The 21,152-nt window shown below is 38.3% G+C and overlaps 1 protein-coding gene across 1 annotated transcript; it reads left to right on the plus strand.

Annotated features, from left to right (window-relative positions):
• Positions 1-83: 83 nt before the first annotated feature.
• lars1b (leucyl-tRNA synthetase 1b) lies at positions 84-20,513 on the plus strand. The gene is made up of 32 exons (XM_029518960.1): positions 84-206; positions 538-659; positions 1,148-1,235; positions 1,363-1,443; positions 1,819-1,956; positions 2,303-2,464; positions 2,800-2,912; positions 3,174-3,237; positions 3,654-3,742; positions 3,828-4,053; positions 4,474-4,561; positions 5,061-5,137; positions 5,480-5,533; positions 5,698-5,838; positions 6,389-6,466; positions 6,661-6,746; positions 6,831-6,896; positions 7,022-7,104; positions 8,310-8,448; positions 8,849-9,061; positions 10,168-10,225; positions 10,627-10,690; positions 11,715-11,898; positions 12,570-12,660; positions 12,937-13,077; positions 14,251-14,391; positions 15,610-15,720; positions 15,935-16,045; positions 17,084-17,188; positions 18,084-18,179; positions 18,452-18,584; positions 19,510-20,513. The coding sequence occupies exons 1-32, from the start codon at positions 201-203 to the stop codon at positions 19,713-19,715; spliced, it is 3,555 nt and encodes a 1,184-aa protein (XP_029374820.1). The 5' UTR covers positions 84-200; the 3' UTR covers positions 19,716-20,513.
• Positions 20,514-21,152: the final 639 nt, after the last annotated feature.

Genomic DNA, 21,152 nt, shown 5'->3' on the forward strand with positions numbered 1-21,152 from the left:
GGCCACGATATTTTTTTTTATTTGTGAAATAGCGAACGCCACGACACGTACAAAAGTTGCGCGGAATACATTTCCCAGAAAACACTGCGAGAGTCTGACAGAGGTGTCGTCAGCCAGACACACCGGTGGCGTGGGATTCACTGTCAAACTGCAAACTGGTTAAAGTATAAATTAGCAAAGAACTGCTACTTTAGGTCAAAATGACGGTAAGTCGAGTTCTTTAACTATCTGCAGTTTACGGTGGTCGACGTGGGTTCAAAGGCAACAGCAACGTTTTATCACAATATTAAATTAATGTAGCCATTAGCTAACTTAGCTAGAAAGCTAGTAGTCGAGGCAGCTGCATAAATAAACTTGAAAGCTGGACCTGATGTTTCTGTTTTATTGTTTGAAGACATTATTTGATATCGTACTCTTTTGTAAAATTGAAAATGTGTTTTTTGCTGTTATGTGATATATTTTTTTAAATTCTTTTTTTGTTTCACTTCCTTGCAATCACTGTTTCTTCAATAAGTCAAATGTTGTGCGTTAATGTAGGAGCGGAAAGGAACAGCAAAGTTGGACTTTCTGAGGAAGATTGAGCTAGAAATTCAGGAGAAGTGGCAGAGGGAGAGGACATTTGAGCATGATGCCCCCACAACAGTTGGGGAAAGCACAAAGTGAGTACATGCCTAATGTTAATATAATGAGGAAGAGGTGTCTGATATGTTTGGGAGGATCTGTGACACACTTGAACCAGGAATTGTCCTGTATGCATTTGCAAGATCCATCCATCCATCTTCTACTGCTTCTTTTTTTCCGGGTCTCAGGGAAGTGCTGCAGTCAATCCCAGCTCACTCTGGGCAAGGACGGGGTACACCCCGGACAAGTTGCCAGTGCAATTGCAAAATGACTTATGAAATAAATATTTCATAGAGACTATTGTAGTCGGAGCAGTTTCTGCATGACACATCTATTTGTGCAATTAATTCAGTAGTCAACATTAGTTATTGTAGGCAATGTAGTTATTATGTTCATGATGCTGTAGAAACATGTCTTGACAGTGTTGATAAAGCCCTGATGTTAAATTGTGTGGTGCAGAGTGAGCTTATCCTATGTTTTTCTTGTAAATACAAGCTCACTTTGGTCCATTTCTTTTTCTTTCCAGCAAAAACAAGTACTTTGTCACCTTTCCCTACCCTTACATGAATGGCAGGTTACATCTTGGCCACACATTCAGCTTGTCAAAGTGTGAGGTAAAATTACACACAGACAGAGATGAACACTGATAGTAATAATAATTTTGTCTATCTGTGTATGACGAATAGTAGAGATGCGTGTATTCACCTTATGATCACTGGTCTCTAATCTTTTTTGTTACAGTTTGCTGTTGGTTATCAGTCTTTGCGAGGGAAGAAATGTCTCTTCCCCTTTGGTCTGCATTGCACAGGAATGCCAATCAAAGTAAGTGCATTTTTTTGTTTTTTTTTTTAGGTCCACCACAAGTGCTGATTGTGTAATTGAAGTGATACAGATGTAATTTTAAATATGGTAATTGTTGATGTTGCTTTATAACAACAATGGGATGCTTATTGACAACTTTATGACCTATGATCTAAAAGTCTTCCAGCTCAACGTGCACAATAGGTTGTAAATACAACTAAGTTCTTTCTCAGTGTCTCTGTGTGGAACAAAATAACATGCATACTCCACTTTTACTGTTACTTTAGTCAATCAAGGTATAGTTATTTCCTGCTCACAACTTACTGTCTTTAACCCTGTCACATGGTGTCTTTCTTCCTGTGTCTGGTATTCATACATCTATATTGTATTCATTAGGCCTGTGCAGACAAGCTGAAGAGAGAGATGGAGCTGTATGGAAACCCTCCGCAGTTTCCAGATGAGGAGGAAGAAGAAAAGGAAGTGCCAAAGACATCTGATGAAATCATCATCAAGGACAAAGCAAAGGGCAAGAAGGTTAGGAACTGACAGTACAGATTGGGGGCATTTTCCAAATAGATATGAAAAAACATTTTTGTCCATGGTTTGTCAATTAAAAAAGAAGGTGTTGTTAAGTTTTTTTTTTTTTTGTTTTTTTTTTTTTTATCTAAAAGGTATCTTAACTCTTTCTCCTCTAATTCAAGTGCAGAAAATGTAAGATGGCCATAACTCCTTAAAATGTTTTGTATATGAGTTGTATGACTTGAAGTCTTAGTATCAAAGATACAGGGTTGTTTTTCTAACCCATATTTTCTGAGTTGTTCTCTGCTTTCTTACCCACATAAAACCATTCACAAAAAAATTTTTGTTTTTTTTGTGTTAGAGTAAAGCAGTGGCCAAAGCTGGATCCTCCACTTTCCAGTGGGACATTATGAGATCTTTGGGCCTGAATAACCAGGAGATTGCAAGCTTTGCCAACGCTGAACACTGGCTGGAATACTTCCCTCCTCTGGCTGTTCATGATCTGAAACGGATGGGTGTCAAGGTGAGTAAATATAACAAACTAACAAAAGGAAACATCTCTCTCTTTCTGTATTTAATCTGCCTGTGTCTGACCATTTATAGAGCAGAACACAAATATATGTTTGCTCTACTGCATTGCAGTCAGTTGTTGTGCAGTTCTTGTACATGATGCAGCTAAATATATAAGAATAAAATGTGTTAACACACTAGTTAACTCATGGGATATGCACACAGTTATTTTTTTCTTTGACGCCTAAACTAGACTCGTCAGAAGGCCATGAGGATGATTATTAAAAAAAAGAAAAAAAGAATTTGTATAAATTTTTGCCTAAGTCCATTGGCCATGTTATTTCACAGGTGGACTGGAGGCGTTCTTTCATCACCACGGATGTGAACCCCTTCTATGACTCCTTTGTCAGGTGGCAGTTTGTGACACTGAAAGAAAGAAAAAAGATCAAGTTTGGCAAAAGGTGAGGTGACTTTAGAAGTATGCTATTTTTTTTTTCATTCGAGTACTGGAATGTATGAACAATATCTTTGTTGCTGTCTATATCAGTTAATTGGTGGGAAGTGATACCGGTGGACTAGTGTAACTTCATTCAACTGGTTAAATGCAAACTGACGACATGGGTAGTTGAAAACCTTAATGTTTGCCTTTGGTCTGCTGCACTTAAAATAAATTTTGCAGTATGAATTTTCTTTTACCTGTGCAATGTCACTGATTTTTGCAGGTACACCATCTACTCCCCCAAGGATGGGCAGCCATGCATGGACCATGACAGGCAGACGGGAGAGGTACACTACTCAGCTCAATAAAATAATGTATTAGTTGTAAAAAAACCAAAAAAAAAACCAAAAACAAAACAGAACTCTGATGTGCTTATGATTATTTGTGTCTAGTATTGAAAACATTTAATTAAACTGTCATTACAATGTCGTCATACTTTTGATTCCCGTCGCTCTAACTTGCACCTCACATATAATACACATGGCTATATTTATTTGACTTAGCTTCTTTTCTGTTTCTGCTGTTTACTGGGAATGAGGAAAGTCCTCCACCTTCAATTTTGGATATGTTCATTTATTTTATAAATCAGCAAAAAATAAAAAATCCTTTGCTCTTTGACCTTCAGTTTAGAGGGAACTGAGCCCTGTTTCCATTTTTTTTTTTTTTTTTTTTTTTTTTTTTAACCTATTTCCCTAATCTACAGGGAGTTGGACCTCAGGAGTACACTCTCATCAAGATGAAGATAGTTGAACCATACACAGCCAAATTCAAGTCCAAAGTATTCTACAGCAGGTAACAAATTACAAACATTAGCATTACCAGTACTTGCACCTAGATTCCAGACAGAAGTAAAGTGTTATTGCGGTCTTCCCCACAGCGGCATGAAAGGTAAAAACATCTTCCTGGTGGCTGCCACTCTGAGACCAGAGACTATGTTCGGTCAGACCAACTGCTGGGTGAGGCCAGACATGAAATATGTCGCCTTTGAGACAACGAGTGGAGACATTTTCATCTGTACCAGTAGGTCAGCTAGGAACATGTCTTACCAAGGCTTCACCAAAGAGAATGGAGTGGTGCCCGTCATCATGGAAATACTGGGACAGGTACTAATTCTGTGTCTTATTCATATAAAGCTATATGATTGTCTAATCTGATATTAAAAAAGTTACATAAGCCAGCAAAATGCAGCCTCTTTTCAAACCCCTGTGGCTTCAACTGGAAAAACTGCAAACCAGTTTGGCAAGGTTTGATGGCTATGGCATTAATATGCTGCAACAACTTTCTTGTTGTTTATTGTTGTTGTTGTTGTTCTTTTTTTAAGTTTTATCATAATGATGAACCTAAATGATGTGTTAGCATTTCTTTGCCAATAAGTTTACTGAATCAGCTTTAAAAGTGATTTGACTCTGCTGTGCTAACATTCTGTTAACCCCTCCTCAAGGGGCAATTATACATATGGTGAGGTAGGTTGGCAATGTATTACATGAATACAACAAGTCAGCCTCATATTTTCTTTTGTGCAGGATATCCTTGGCTGTGCTCTTAGTGCTCCTCTAACCTCCTATAAGATTATCTACGCTCTGCCCATGCTCACCATCAAGGAGGACAAAGGTATGAGTCAGGATGTAGAGAAAACAACAGAGGGATAAATAAAATTAATATAATTGTCCTCGAGCCCTTCATTTGTCTGTAGAAGTCAATACTGTGTACTCACCAGGGTCATCATGCTTAAGGGGTGTAGTTTATCTGATTGAATTTCTGTCCAGATGGATCTTTTTATTAATTGCTTTTGGGGGTGGTGGTGGTGTAAAAAGCCTTAATTAGACTAAATTGAAATGTCAGAATTTCATTAGGAACAAATATCTCCTCTCAAGGAGGAAGCAGGATCAACATTTATCACTTTCCAAATGAGGTTCACGAGTTATTTCTCCCTTCTCAATTTATTAGTTTAGTGCAGCTGCTGGGCAGGGTTAGAGATCCGTGGAACCAGTAGATATTTTGCAGCTTTGAATTTATGTAATGTAAGTTGCAGCATCACAGAGAAACTTAAGTACCTTATTAGCATGAATACATTTTATGCGTTCATTTTGCCTGTTAACATTTCCTTCAGGTACTGGAGTGGTTACCAGTGTTCCTTCTGACGCTCCTGATGACATCGCTGCTCTCAGGGACATCAAAAAGAAACAGGTGAGGTAACAAAGGTGGAGTCAAAGGTCTATTATGCAGTCATTCAGGGAGGCCTAACACCTCAAACTAATTCTTTGTGAGGGAAGAAATGGGGAAAAAAATAAATACAATTTTAATAAATAAATAAATAAAACCACTAGTACAATTTGGAAAGCAATCAAATTCGATGTTTTAACAGGTTGTTCTGTTAAATTAGTGTGTCATGCTATTTTCTGACATTGAGATTAAATCCTCTGCTTCCTAAACACAGAAACGTAACCATTTAAAGAGGCATTCATTGTTCAACAGCATACATTTTTGAATTTTATTAATGCCATTGTTGATAATTTAATTTCTTCTTAGGCTCTGCGAGAAAAGTATGGAATTGAAGACAAAATGGTGTTGCCTTTTGAGCCGGTAAGCTGACCTGCTAAAGCCAGTTTGATTTCAGTCAGGTTTCATATAACTCATCAGTTCTTGTGTAAAAGAAATACATTTGAAAAGAAAATGCAGAGTTGCTAAACGCAGCCTCATGTGTGCTTTTTTTTTTTTTTTTTTTTTTAAATGTGTGTGCATGTCAGGTTCCTATCATAGAGATCCCCGGCTACGGGAACCTGTCTGCACCTCTGGTGTGTGATGAGCTGAAAATCCAGAGCCAGAATGACAAGGAGAAGCTGGCAGAGGCCAAGGAGAGAGTCTACCTGAAAGGATTTTATGAAGGGGTGAGTCGACTTAGTGGTTAATGAGCCAAAAAAAGCTACATAAGCCAGCAAAATGCAGCCCCTTTTCAAACCCCTGTGGATTCAACTGAAGGTTTCAAGTCTGTATGATTTATTTCTCAGACCCAAATCAAGAGATTTATACCTTATGGCGAGACTAAATTATTCATCAGCTAGCTATTAGCTATGTGTTGCCCTGACATAGCTAAGTTCTGCCTACTAGTGGGGGAAAAAAGACACCCCAACAGGGCTTTATTTTCAGGTATAAATTTGCCTTTTTTTTTTTTTTTTTTTTTTTTTTTTTTTTTTTTTTTTTAACATTATGATGTTAGTAATGTTAAAAGGTGCAAAATCAGCTGCCTTAACTATTATTGCTTTTACTATTGTACCCAACAGTTGTACAATCTGTAACCTTCATGCAACAGCCCAACAAGTTAAGATGAAGTGACTGAAGAATACACTGTAGTGACATGGCTCAGTTGTTTGCAGAGCTGCCAGAATTGGAAAAGAAATGCATGAGTGTAAATGCTATGTTTGCATGTCCCTGTCTTAGATCATGCTGGTTGATGGCTACAGGGGACAGAAGGTCCAGGACGTCAAGAAGCCCATCCAGAAGATGATGGTGGAGAGGGTGAGACATTACCTGTTTCTAATTCTAAAGTGCTGTGTATTCAAGTATGACGTGATATATATATATATATATATATTTTTTTTTTATGTTTGTTTTTGTTTTTATATTGTTGAAGAGTGTTTTAAGTTTATATGCAATGTGTGATAGTGACATGTAGTTATATTTTATGTTGAATGACACTGGCTCTGTCACAGGGTGAGGCTATGATCTACATGGAGCCAGAAAAACAGGTGATGTCACGCTCAGCCGATGAGTGCGTAGTGGCTCTCTGTGACCAGTGGTGAGTTACACCTGAACTATCATCATCAGAATCTTTTGATTTTAAAAAATGAATTCAGCTCTGTTTTAATGCTATGGTTTTCAGGTATTTGGACTATGGTGATGCTGAGTGGAAGCAGCAAGCCAACGAAGCCCTCAAGTCTTTGGAAACGTAAGTCAATAACTTCTATGCTGTATGTAATTTTTCAGTATTCAGATTTTATTGATTGATATAAAAGGATACATGATTGCACCCACTACATTTTGTGTACATGTCCGTAAATTTGCACACTACAGATTTTGTGATGAGACCAGGAGAAACTTTGAGGCAACTTTAGCCTGGTTACAGGAGCACGCCTGCTCTCGGACCTATGGACTTGGTGAGTGTTTTCTTCTGCTGTGTCTGTTAGGACCACAGTGAATATTCATTTTGGCTGGCCCATACAGCATGGATTTTACTTACACTTTTTACGCCACTCTCTTCTCTGGCTTTTTCAAAACCTCATTTCATGTATTCAATGTAAATTCTCCGCCCTTTCAGAGATGAACTGGACCCAAAGATTTCTTCATCAGGCATATGGCTGAGGTCTATGAGGTTATTGTAATGGTCTATAGATGGAGACAGAGGACTAATAATACCAAAACACCTAGCAGCAGTCTTTTCTACTCATACAGTACAAGAATATATGTAGACTGAAGGCTATCGGGCCAACAGTACAGTGTAGAACAATCAAGGCCTTTTGTATACTCCTACTGTAATAATCTCCCCTACATTTCTGAATCTGAAGCACAGGCAGACCAGATGAACAGGCTAATGTGTTGATTTTAGTTTAAGGAGTAGGCCATGGCAATTCCTTCAACTTCAGCTATAAAAAATATTTATATAGTTCATACACTGAAAGTTTAAATGTGTATATGTAGATGAAGTCCTCTTTCGATCAATGTGTCTAATAGTTGTATAAAATGTATTTTATGACATTTCATAAAGAAAAATGTATGAGCCATACACAGATGGTACCCCAGTGAGTATATGTACTGTAAACCCAGTGCCTAATGGTTTTAAAAATAAGTATATAAGAATACTATATATTTCAGTCTCTAGTGATATAGTAGAGGTATGTATGGTTATATATGTTCTGTAACACCAAAATAATTTTAATTTATTATAATCGAAAGTTCACATTTAATTTAGTTCTGACCTCATTATGCAAATTAATTGCTCAGGAAGAAAAAAAAAATGCTGTTGTCTGTAAAATCAGGTTTGGCACTTGTAGTTTGGTGGAGTATAATTCATCTGGCAATAAAGATTTACATCTCATCTGTTGTTTGCGAAGGCTTACCCACTAAGCCCTGGGACTTATTCCATTGTGTTGGTGTTTTTCATGGCACCAGCTTGTAACCAGCGTGACAAGACGGCTAATGCAACAAAAGATTCTGTCAATACAGAAAAGAAAATTATTGTCTTTCTTCCTAATTTTGTGTCTCTGTCACTTTCCTTTGCATGATTATGTGTGTGCCTTATTCTCACTGGATTTTCTGATTGTAAATTGTGTCTGTATGTGTGCACATTGCCTGGTTACCATAGGAACGCGGCTGCCTTGGGATGAGCAGTGGCTGATTGAGTCACTATCAGACTCCACCATCTACATGGCTTACTACACTGTGGCCCACCTTCTCCAAGGAGGTGTGCTCAATGGACAAGGAGCCTCACCACTGGGCATCAAGTATGGACAAACACACACACATGCTTAGACACGAGAATAAAAATTATTAATCCTAATTGGTCTGTTCTCTCAATTTTTATCAATTTATTTTTGCCTTCTATTTTCGTTCTCTTTTTGCATTCAAACAACAGCACTGATATGCTTCATTAAAAACTGATTAAATAACTGAATTAAATCATTGTTTGCACTGTATTCATCCATGAAAACAATAAACTAAGTAATTATAACATGCACTCAATGAAAAATGCTGCTTTTCAGAGTTTCTATTTCATAATTTTTTTTAACGCATCACATTTCATCCTCTTCAACAACTGAAGCGCAAGATGACACTAAAACAAGGTCACATTCAAGCTTTTAAATCGCTTCATTCTGACATTGAGCATCCTTTTCTCTTTGGCAGACCTGAGCAGATGACCAGAGAGGTGTGGGATTTTATCTTCTTTAAGACGTCTCCTTTCCCCAAGACAGACATCCCTAAAGAGCATCTACAGAAGCTGAGGAGGGAATTTGAGTACTGGTACCCCGTTGATGTCCGTGTTTCTGGCAAAGACCTGGTTCCCAACCACTTATCATACTACTTGTACAACCATGTGGCTATGTGGCCCAAAGACAGGTGAGTATGTCAACCTGACTGACCTGAACAAAGGACACGAGCAAATAAATAAGGGGCAAAATTTTCAGTATGAAACATAATCAGCAACAATCAGCTGTTTTCAGATCTAAGGAAAACATTTCCGGCCAATACACACATTCAACCGCTTACAACGATTTAATACAAAGAGAATTCACTCCTGGGAGCAACCCCTTATCTTAGAATAGCAAGACTGTAGAGAGACTGCTAACTGGGGTCCAACAATGTTAAAATAAACCCACTAACACTCCCCGAAGGTGACAATAGGACACTTTATCGGACTCTACTTGGTTGTTCAGTATTTAATTGGTTTCTACCAGGCACCCCTTGTATTTTTGACTCCATAGTAACATTGTCAGTTGGCACCGTTTTAAACCCAGGCAATAAAGTGCTTTACTAAAGAATAACAGCTTGAAAGAACTGAGTGAAGCAAAATTACAAGCCAGAAAGCAGAAAAAAGTATCTGTAATAATTCAGCCACAGTCACCCTTTGAAAAAAAGACCATTACCTTTCATTTAAAAAAAAACTGAGCAGAGTTTGCCTGACTCACAGGAGACTTTTCCACAGCTTGTGAATCAGGACAGCAGGCACACAGAGTTCCCATGTTTTCAGTCTTGGGCAAGGTATAACTAGTAGATCTTCTTCTGAGGACCCGAGGGGCCTAGCCAAGGTAAAACACATTAACATTTCCCTGACGTATTCTGGGGCAAGATTATTCAAGGTCTTTTAGACAAGCAGAAGGGTCTTGGATCAAATCTGAATTTAATCATAAACCTCAAGCAGTATTTTGATCAGAGCTGTGTTGATGTGAAAACAATATTTACGGTGATTTGGTTTTGTTTTGTTTTGTTTTGTTTTTTTTTTTTTTTTGTTGTTTTGTTGGTTTTTTTTGTACAAAATCCTGGTGGCCAAATTAACATTATTGCAAACTAACTGATAGCTAAAAATTCATGGTAAAAATTTCAAACTTGTTGCCTATCCTGCAAAAAGGTATTGCATTTACAATGAATTTTAAAAAGTGAATAGCTAAGTAGATAATGATGGTGGTGAAAATTACGCTAATGAGAACTTTCTGTCTCCACTACAGTGGGAAATGGCCACAAGCAGTGAGAGCCAATGGACATCTGCTCCTTAACTCTGAAAAGGTGTGTCAAATATCAACAGTTATATCAACAGGAAATAATCGGACACAGTATGCTTTTTAAAAAAAACATGTAAATACAACTATTTATCATTAAAACAACAGTTCCAGAAGAAAAGGTGTGGCCACATCTGAAATAGTCTTTGTCTGGTTTGATTGCATACTGACAAACATAAAATCTCAAAACATCTCATGTGTCAGTAATTTACTTGTTAGATGGTTTAAAATGTTGAATCACTGTTTGTGCTTGTTTTTCATTTGTTTTGCTTTTTATTTTTTGTTTGTTTTTTTTTTTGGCTATAGATTTAAACCGACAGCCTTTGACCTAATGTTTTGTAATGAATTTCTGTGGGTGGGCACGCTTGAAAGGCTCTGGCTGCTAACATCTGTTTTTCTACTCACCAGATGTCCAAATCAACTGGAAACTTCCTCACTCTCACCCAAGCCATTGACAAGTTCTCAGCAGACGGTACAGTAATTTTTCTTGATTTATCTCACCCCCAAGTCATCTATCTTATGTTTTCCTTACTTTACTTTAAATATCTTTGTAATGTTTTGTGGAAACAGAGAAACACATCAGGTATACATTTAGTAGATTTAAACCAGATCAAAATGTCTTTTTGAAGTGCATGGGCCATTTCACTTGATTATACTACGAACATCTTTTATCCCCCTGTGAAGATAATTAGAAAAATCCCATCCTCAGAAAGATGGCTGTGTTGATATTGGGTGCCATGAGCTATTGTATGTGTGGGCTCGCTAATGCTGCCCTGTAAGCAATGAATTTCATTATGGTAATTTATTATGTGTGCTTTAAATGGAACCAGTAAAGCAGAACATATTTAATATGATCTCTCAACCTGAAGCAACCAATTAATGCCCAACAGCTTTATTGTAAGAGATGGTTAAGCAGTCATGATTATCATGTATTTGTAGTGTCAACTTTAAAATCAAATATTTTTGTCATCTTCCTATAACTATAATCATTTAATTTTCTGTCATCTGTTTCTGGATGCTACACAGATTAGTGCTGATATTCATCACACTTGTATTGTTTTTTTTTTTTAAGTTCTGAAAAAGCTGAATAATGGATAGATGTGTCTGTTGTTTTCTGTAGAACCTGCCCCACCATGGGAGTAAAGAACTTCATAGCCTGACAGGAGATAGACTTTTTAAGTTGACTTTCTGTCTAAGAGCTGGGAGTGATGTCTGCTGGGTATTTGAAGTTTTCCCAGACTGTGGAGTTTTCCGCTAAGTCTGTGAACTTCACCTGGCTGTCAGAGTTTTGCAGAGCAGAAATGAAAAGCTAAGTTAATGTATGTAAAGAAAGGAAATTGCGACCAAAATATTTGGATATTTAATGTGAGCAAATCCCAAATGCACTGGAGAAAAGAGAGAGACTGAAATGTTGCTTATGAGCATCACCTGTAACCATGCTATACTGCACTGCTCTTCCTGTTTTGTTTTGTTTACCCCTTGATTTCCACCCTCAGGTATGCGCCTGGCTCTTGCTGATGCTGGCGATACAGTAGAAGATGCCAACTTTGTAGAAACCATGGCTGATGCTGGCATCCTGCGCCTCTACACCTGGGTGGAGTGGGTGAAAGAGATGATTGCCAACCAGAACAACCTGAGGACAGGACCAGCTGATACCTTCAATGATCGAGTCTTTGCCAGGTAAATTCATTTAAAAGTGATTCCGTGAATCATTTACATAGTCCATAGACATAATTCTTATCAAGCAGGATTAAGTGTTTATAAATCATGGAGATAGTCAAAACAGCTGAATTTAATTCATATATTAAGTGGCAAATAAGGAAAAACTGACTGTAAAACTAAGACCCTTAATGTGAACTCCTAATTGCTATTAATGTCTAAATCACAACATAGTTGTTTATAAAAACAAAAGAGTTGAATTTATCTATATTTTACCCTGAACCTGCCGAGAAGCAGCACTTGATGCTTCTGTGCACTAGAGAAAAGTCTGACATGAAAAAGGAGTTTAAGACATTTCAGGAGTAATGGGAGACAATTGCCTCATTTTCCATTGACTTGGCACATGTGCACCTTTGTTGTGGATTCCTTTTAATGACCTGCTTGATAGTTGGATAAATCTATTTTCAGCTCTTGTCTGTGATGAGCAAACATTCTTTTGAAGTAAACACACGATGCACTGCAGTCAGTTGGCACTAACAAGCCAACAAATGATACCAGGCAACTACATGGAGCCCAATTCTCCCGAGTTTAGATTCCCTTGGAAGAACCTGACCTTTTAAATTCTGGGCGACAAGACAGAGGCACACAAGTGGCTTTGCTGACAGATTGAAAAGGTTTTGTGTTCTTTCTAGTGAGATGAATGCAGGCATCTTGAAGACAGAGCAACATTACGACAGGATGATGTACAAGGAGGCTCTAAAGAGTGGCTTCTTCGAGTTCCAGGTAAATAGAGTGTAGAAAAATGTTGTCCAGTGTTGTTTTAATCATCTTATACCTTAAAGACAAGCAAGGTTTTCATTCTCATATTGTGTGATGATGTGACAGACCAATTTAACAGATTTAACAGTAACACGACTAAAGATCTGGATCCTACTCTGAGCTTCTTCTTTACTGAATTAGAATATGACATGGGATAGTGCAGAAAATTAGATTTAAACATTTGAATGACGATGGGCTTTCTAAATCTTTTTTTCTAAACTGTTTTGTCTGTGTATACAGGCAGCCAAAGATAAGTACCGTGAGCTGGCTATTGAGGGCATGCACAGAGACCTTGTCTTCCAGTTCATAGAGAGACAAACTCTGCTGCTAGCCCCTATCTGCCCCCACCTTTGTGAATACACTTGGGGTCTGCTGGGCAAGGTAAGAAACAAGTGGATTTGACATCACACTGGTGATTTCATGTTTTGACTGTGAATTAAAATCCAACTTTCATCCTCTTTATTTTTGTCTTTTTGAGTTTATCTCCCTTGTATAAACCAATATACAATCAAAAGAGACATTTAAACTATGTGTTGTTTTACATGATTACTCTGGGGATCAGCAAGGTGAGAAGACATACAGGCTTCATGTAGCTTTGCAGTGCTGCTGATCCCACTGCTCTGTGTCTGTGTGAAATGGCTAGCACACGTTTATTCCCTCTGCTGATGTATTTGTCCACCAGGAGCCCTCACACCGGGGGCTTCTGCGTTTCATCGCTATGAAAGGAATGCACACATTCCCCACAGCACACAGAGCGAGAATATTTTTAACACTCAAATTGATGAATATGAAAGAGTTCTGCTACACTGTAGAGGGGGTTTTTCAGTTGTTGCTTAGCAACAACAAAAGCCCCACAACTCGCCACTTCTCCGTTGATGTGTTCACCAACACGCACTAAAAACGCCCTCATTGGGAACAGAGGTACACACAACAGTGTGTGTTTTGTACACATGCCCACGTGTGTACTTGATTTTTTTATGAAGGTGCAGTGGCCACTGGCTGTGCAGGTTATTAGGATTTAAAACCTCTGGTGGGCCTCAAACAAGGAAATCCCTGTTTATATGTTTGGGGGATAAAAATATTTAAGTCTTGAAATTTTTTTTGATAACATGGATGAGCAAAGGTTATTGAATGTACTTTATTTTGTTTATTTTTGACCAAAAAAATTGTTTAATATTTCAAGTAAATACGTGTAAATAAGAACTCTCTCAGCTTGTAGCTCGCAACTCAAAAATAAGTCACTGTCTCTTGCTCAATTTACGCAACATATTGTTTTCCTGAGCTGAGAAAGCAATATACCACAGTGAGTCATCCACCTGAATTGAGACATCCAAACATCTCTTTCTTTTAATTGTTCATTGTTGTGTGTGCATGTATAGCCTATTTGTTCTCATAAGTACGTGAATTAGTGTTGTTATACTAATTTACTTTGATTTGTGGGAATTGAGTTTGGAAAGTCTTTGAAAACTTGAATTACATTTTTTTGTAGGCATGGGAGCAGTGATCTTTTCTTTTCTCCCTCAGTCAGTCATTTGCTCTTGCTCTTCCTGGTAGACTGGTTCTCTGATGAAGGCATCTTGGCCTGTGGCGGGTCCAGTGGATGAGATTCTGATCCGGTCCTCTCAATACCTGATGGAGACTGCACACGACCTCCGACTACGACTAAAAGCTTACATGCTTCCTTCAAAAAACAAGGTAAAATGTTTGGCTGTTTCACGTCTTTCAAACGCTTCATGGCCTCTTTACCTCACTGCTGTTATGACAAAAGTAACTACTATTCTCTTTTTAATAGTTTTATGAAATTCAAGTCTTAGATCAATTATTAAGTGTACTAATTATATCTGTGACAAAACTGTCAATGGGGCAGAAAAAGAAAAATACAAGGTAAGGTGAGCCTGTCGAGTCAAGTTGGTTCAGCAGAATTTAGTCAGGTCTGAATCCATTATAAAATCTACACATAAGATCAGGAGACTAAAACTCAATTTTGTGACCCCAGTGCATTTGACCAGCATTGAATTGGACTTAGATGTATGGAATGCACTCTTACTTTTTCATGTGAAACATTTTATTAAACATATGTTTGACAGGTTTCTCTCAGTTTATGTTTAAAAGTGCTTGTAAAAAGGATTAGTAGTATCCACCTCCTGGTTCCATGTCCAGTTGTGGGTTATTGAAGCTCTGCCATGGCATCGTCTTATGGACTGTATCTTGTTCTCACAGCAGAGAAGCTACTGAATTGTTTAACAGTTTGGCAAGTCAATAAGTATTGAAAAGATTTGTGAACACAGATATCTCATGCTGTGAGGGCTTTGGTGCTGTGTAGGCAAGATAATAGGATGTTGGGAAAAAGGGAGAGCAAGCTGTATTGATTATGACAGTAGTAGCATCTTTTTGCCCTCTTGCATGACAATGCAGATACATTTTATTGGAAAATTAATGCAAATAAATGTCTGATGGCGGTCTTCCCTTTGCTGGAGCCGCCAGACATCATGAAAGTAATAATGACTGACTGTATAACAGGCCACCGTAAATACCCTCATGTTTTTTCTTTTCACAATACACCAATAAAGAATCCTTTTCTAATTCTCTAATATATGATTTGTGGTGGTGATATGCTGTTACTTAAAGGCTCATTAATGGAAATATGTGCAGTCATAAATCCGGACTAGGGTAGACATAACAGCTGTCACTGGGAGCTGTAAAATAAATTCACAAATTTCCATCTTTGCTGTACAAGATCTCTCTCACATACACACACACGCATGAAAAAGCACTTATCCAAACACCCAGTTGGTTTTACCCACAATACATATATGTTCACTGTACTGAACCATCAAAGACTTGTTTCCCGAGCTAAAGGGATAAGTGAAAATATACTGAAATGGTCCTTTTTACACTGTTTTCCGCCATCAGAAAGGAGACTCAAAGCCCCCAACCAAGCCTTCTCACTGCAACATCTATGTAGCTAAGAGCTACCCTCCGTGGCAGCACAGTGCCTTATCCCTGCTTGGCAAACACTACAAGGTGAGAAACAAACGTGCAATCTCACATTCAAACTCAGCATATATTTGTTGTTATTTATGCTATAAAAAAATACAGAGGTCAATAATATAATGATGCACTGTAATGCTTGCTCTTATCCCCACACACAAATCTCTGGAATCTATGATGTCGCTATCTTTCGATATCTTCCTGTTTGCTTCATTTCTTTCCTGTCTCTCTCGTGATGCCTGTCCAGAACAACAACGGGGTCCTGCCAGACAACAAAGTGATTGCGAGTGAGTTGGGAGCCCTGCCTGAGCTGAAGAAATACATGAAGAGAGTCATGCCCTTTGTAGCAATGATCAAGGTATGTGCGAAGCAGGTGGTGCTGACAGTGTAGTTCTGTTTCTGACTGGTCAGAAGTCTGCTCTAGTAACTTTGTTGAAATATAGGAGTCTGTGTATTCAGTAGTTGTGTATATTTTGGAATTCCCTTTCGTGTCAAACAATGGCAAAGCTGTAGCCAATATGAACAGTTTGTCCAAAAATATTACATTCCAAGGAAATCGGCGTTATGCTTCTCTGTCTCTGAGTTTATTGATTGAAAGAATACAAAACACACTTTTGACAGGATTTATCAGTGTGTCTGAAAAATTTCATACATCATTGAAAGTGTGTGTGTGTGTGTGTGTGTGTGTGTGTGTGTGTGTGTGTGTGTGTGTGTGTGTGTGTGTGTGTGTGTGTGTGTGTGGTGTGTGTGTGTGTGTGTGTGTGTGTTGTGTGTGTGTGTGTGTGTGTGTGTGTGTGTATAAATATTCTCTTCAGCAACAACCTCTCTATATATAATTAAATCTTATTCAAGGATTCAGATTATATTAAAGGTCTAATATTAAAGGTCTACTTGCCAATAAGTGATCAGAGAGATTGTGCTTGTTCAAAATTTGTGACGTCTTTCGACTGTGTTTTGGGCTTTGTTCAGGTGTTGATGTTTTCACTGCAGTGATCAAACGGAATGAAACTAATAAATAGTCATGATGAGCTTTGTGTTCGTCTCTCACGCCGGTCTATCAGCTTTTTGTTTTCTCTCTCTGTTTGATGGTTTATTTTGGCATCTTTTGTTCTCAAAGCTATTTTTTAATAATCTCATGGTGGCAACATCTCCATAACAATGAACACTGCACAATGCTGAATTGTAACATGAAAGCTTTTTTTCTTTAGTAGGTGGATGAAATATTGGAGTTCCTCTTTTTCCTCTGTAACTGCTAATTGAAAAACAAATAAAAATTGAATAGTTTTTTTGTTTGTTTGTTTGTTTGTTTTGGCTTTTTTTTTTATTTAGCAGAATTTGGATTATTTATCAACTTATTTCATCAATTTTAATTATTCAAGTGTTTTGTGTATTGCAGGACAACCTGGAGAAAAATGGGCCCAGGGTTTTGGATCTGGAGCTGGAATTTGATGAGCGGGCAGTTCTGACGGAGAACCTGGTCTACTTAACCAATTCTCTTGAGGTGTGTTCTGGGATCCATCAGCCCTCAAATAAATTATGGGGTGACATTTTTGCTAAAGTTTTGCTAAAACTACATTTGATGAGGTTAATGCAACACAGGCAGACAGACACATCTTATCTCCTCCCAAATGTAAGCAATTAACTAAAGAGGTGTCTTTGATTATGTTAGTCTTTATGCAAGTATCCCGCTTTAACATGCAGTAAAAACAATGTTTCGCTACTTTTGCAAATGTCCGTCGAGACAATCCTGAGCTCAGCTGTCAGTCAGCAAAGCCCTTAATACTTAAATCTGCAGAGAAGCTTAGCCAAGTCAAAACTAAAACCCTGAGATATGTTTGTCAAAACCAGCATTGAAAAAGAAAAACTGTATTTCATTCATGTCAAAGTTATGCTCAAATCCATTCCCTTGTCTCATATTGATCCTGGCTAAAAATGAATTTGTACATAAAATATTCTGTATCATGTAGGGCCAAAAAGGTATTGCCTACCTCAAAAACATCACTATGACTGGGATTCAACGAAAATGAGGCTCCATCAAATGTGTCTTTTGAGATACAGGGTGGCTGATAATATAGTCAGTGGTTTGAGAGTTCTCTTTGGGCATTTGTTATTTCCTTATTTCCTTATTTCCTTCTTGCAGTAAAAACTGGTCTATTTAATTCAAGACAGAATAATTTTCCTTTTATTCTGCGCACTCACACTGATATACCATCATATACCAGACGCTAAGTCTCTGATCACTGCAGGAACATGGCAAAGAACACTAGCTTTTGCCCATGTACATACCTCACACACACGCACACACACAGTGTGACTAGACTAGACTGATCAGCTGATTATCATTGTTTGGTTTTGTCTCTTCTGTCTTTCTCCATCACACTGCTTCCCCTGTACAGTTGGAGCAGATAGATGTCTTGTTTGCTTCTGAGGCTGACGACAAAGTGAAGGAGGACTGTTGCCCAGGGAAACCATTCAGTGTTTTCAGATCAGAGGTAAATGCTTTTTGGCTACATGTTGGCTGCATTCAAAGCAGACTTTGTGTGTGTGAATCTGTGTTAGAGGCCAGTTTGTTTTCCACTGACCATCTATCAGCTTATCAGATCTACTTTTAGTGTTTACACATTTGCCTTGTGAGTGTGCATGTTTGTCTCCATAGGTGCTTCAGCCCCAGTGTTAGTGTCCATTAAAACAATAGCTGTTTCAAACTGAAGTCAACACACACATTGTGTAATTGGGCTTTTTTTTTCCCCCTTTGTTTACCCAGCCTGGAGTGTGTGTGTCTCTGGTCAACCCTCAGCCATGCAATGGCATGTTTTCTACAGCAGTAGACATCAGACAGGGGGACAGCAGAGACAGCATCATCCGCAGACTAGCCAAGGTCAACAGACTCATCAAAGGTTCGTTCACCAAAATTGGTTGAGAAACCAAAATCGGAGTTGTTGACAAAGAAAAAGTTGTTAATCCAAAAGGATTCAAACATTCACCTGCTTGAGATTAAATTGTGTCAAAAGAGTTGAATCATGGTTCACGGGGTTTGAGCTTTTTACAGAGAAAAAAGGTACAACACAGATCCAAGTCCTTCTTCCCATCCTTTTACATTTTTTCCTATCTGCCATCACTGCGAACAGGGCCAAGAAAAGAGACTGGCTCCAGGCTGGCAGTGACCAAAAAACACTCACTGCTCACTCTTTGAACCCCGTTAGCAATTGTGGCCACGCTTTTTTGTGTGGTTGATATAAAATGTGTCCACACGCCGTAAAGATGAATTCATTCCTTTCTTACTGCCGAGTCAACTCACAAAAAGTGGTTGACATCATATTAGAGCTTGAAAGAACAAGCTACATGCTTTTGTTGGGACAATTTACAGCCATTTATTATGAGTAAAAATAGTGAAAGTAAATCCATCAGCACATCATCACTTTCATGAGCACCTTCAGGAAACACTCCTCTGAGATTATAGCATCAGCCTTTCTGCCCTCTCACAGGATTTGCTCTCTATTGCTCACAATTCTTTTATCTTTTTTTTTTTAAACACGCTGTCAGATTGTTGTTTTTTGTTTTTTGTTTTTTTTTTTTTACTGAATAATGTTGCAGTGCTTTATCTTTATGTAACAGCAGTTCAATATGTGACACAGTTTGCTTTGTAGACTGTACTCCTGTCATCCCTCTCCTATTGCTCCTCCCCCCTCTGCCCAGTTTTCCTCAGTCTCCTTCACCTCATCCTTTCCTTCTCCTCTGTATTTTCCCTGTGACTTCTTTTTCCATTTTGCTGACAACACTGTCCCACTCCACCTCTCACTCTCCCTCCTTTACCTCCACTAGACATGTCGAGAGTGAAGCTGATGAGGTACGAGGACCCCATGCTGGGGCCTCGCCGTGTACCCGTCCTGGGACAGGAGGAACGAGGAAAACTGCCTATCTCCAATAAATCTGTGTTCAACATCAATCTGCAGGAGAAGAGAGTCACTCTGGCTGACAATGGTCTCACTGTGGACATTGGAGACACTCTGGTTTATCTGGTTCAGTAGAGGAATATTCACTCTCACACTGTCTCATACATATGGGAAAACATTCAGTAGTGAATCATTTGTGACAAATTCAAATTCATCATGATGTACAATAAAACGGGCATTTTAAATCAAGGCCATAGAGCAATGATTGGAAAGCATGATTTGTAATTTAGTTTTCTGTACTTGCGCTGTTTGCGCGGCCTGTGATGTTAGAATCAAAAGTTCTCCCTCTCAAGTTTCCATTCTTCATCTTTTCACAGCGTAATATCACCCCAGGGAATTTCTGTTTCTCTCTCTGTTTTATAAACTGATTCATTCAGTTGTGGTACATTTAGTTCTGAGCTTTGTCTAGACAAAACAGAGATGGTTCAAGGTTTTTATCACCCAGTCCTTCTAAAATTATGATATTATTGAGTCCTTGGTGCTCCAATTAGATTTGTCTGGATTAGTGTTTTCGATGTCTGGTCAGTAATCTCGCAATAATAATACGGTAATGGGCCACTTTACCAGTTTTGGTGGGGTTGCTGGGTTGCTTGTTTCCTTTTTTTTCTTTGGTAACGCAAATTTGCAAGTCCCATCACCATGTCCAGTTTAATGCCATTATATAAAATGAGACTGCTCCCATGTCTGCCTGGATGCCTGTTGTTTTCATATAGAAGGTAATGTGTCTGTTGTCGTTTTATACATTGGAGGTGAGGCATGTCGTTCCCTTGTATTTTCTCAGCCAGTCAGACAGATTTTCCATTTTCTAGTCATGGATGGCACATGTCTGACTTGTGCTTTTCCAGGGAAATAATAAAACCTATTAAATATTCACCCTCTGTGTTGTTTTCATCTCCTCTCTGTGCTGTTTTTTATATATATATATATATATATATATATAGACAAAAACCAAGGCAAGTCTTCTCCAGAAGAGTGAGACTCATCTATAGTGTGTCATGACTTTGTGGAAGCTGTTGGATTTTTTTCACCTATAGCAGATATAATCTGTCTGGTTGAAAGCATTGTATAGCTATAAACTTTATCCGCAAAGGGTTAGAGTTTGTTAGAATTCAGAACCTATAGTCAATCTTGATAGATGACTTGGAGTGGAGTGTGAACAGAAAATTGAATAGACAAATTCCACCTGACTGGATGAATAATAGATTAATATATCATATAGTCGTTCTAAATACCAGGGAAGTTTTTTAGCACCACTTGTATGCTTGTATGCTTCAGTGGTCCAAATTTTTTTTTTTTTTTCCCCCCTTTTGTACATTTAGAAATTTACTCTGATTGAATTCTCTAACAACTGAGGTCAGAGCATTCAGCTACGATGTGTGGGGACATGTCAAGCTGGCAGGTGGGAAGCACTGAGTGACATGTTGACATTGTCTTCCCTTGAAGTGTTAATACAATACATCCGAGGAGAGGCCACTGTGAGAACTGTTAATATAGTACATTAGTACAATACAG

This window comes from Echeneis naucrates, chromosome 14, assembly GCF_900963305.1.
Source record: "Echeneis naucrates chromosome 14, fEcheNa1.1, whole genome shotgun sequence".
NCBI classification, from domain to species: domain Eukaryota; kingdom Metazoa; phylum Chordata; class Actinopteri; order Carangiformes; family Echeneidae; genus Echeneis; species Echeneis naucrates.

Excerpts from the sequence above, each read along its gene's own strand:
- lars1b (XM_029518960.1), top strand. Across the intron at positions 16,046-17,083 it reads CCTTTGTAGCAATGATCAAG|GACAACCTGGAGAAAAATGG; the intron begins GTATGTGCGAAG and ends TGTGTATTGCAG. Across the intron at positions 18,180-18,451 it reads TCAGTGTTTTCAGATCAGAG|CCTGGAGTGTGTGTGTCTCT; the intron begins GTAAATGCTTTT and ends TTGTTTACCCAG.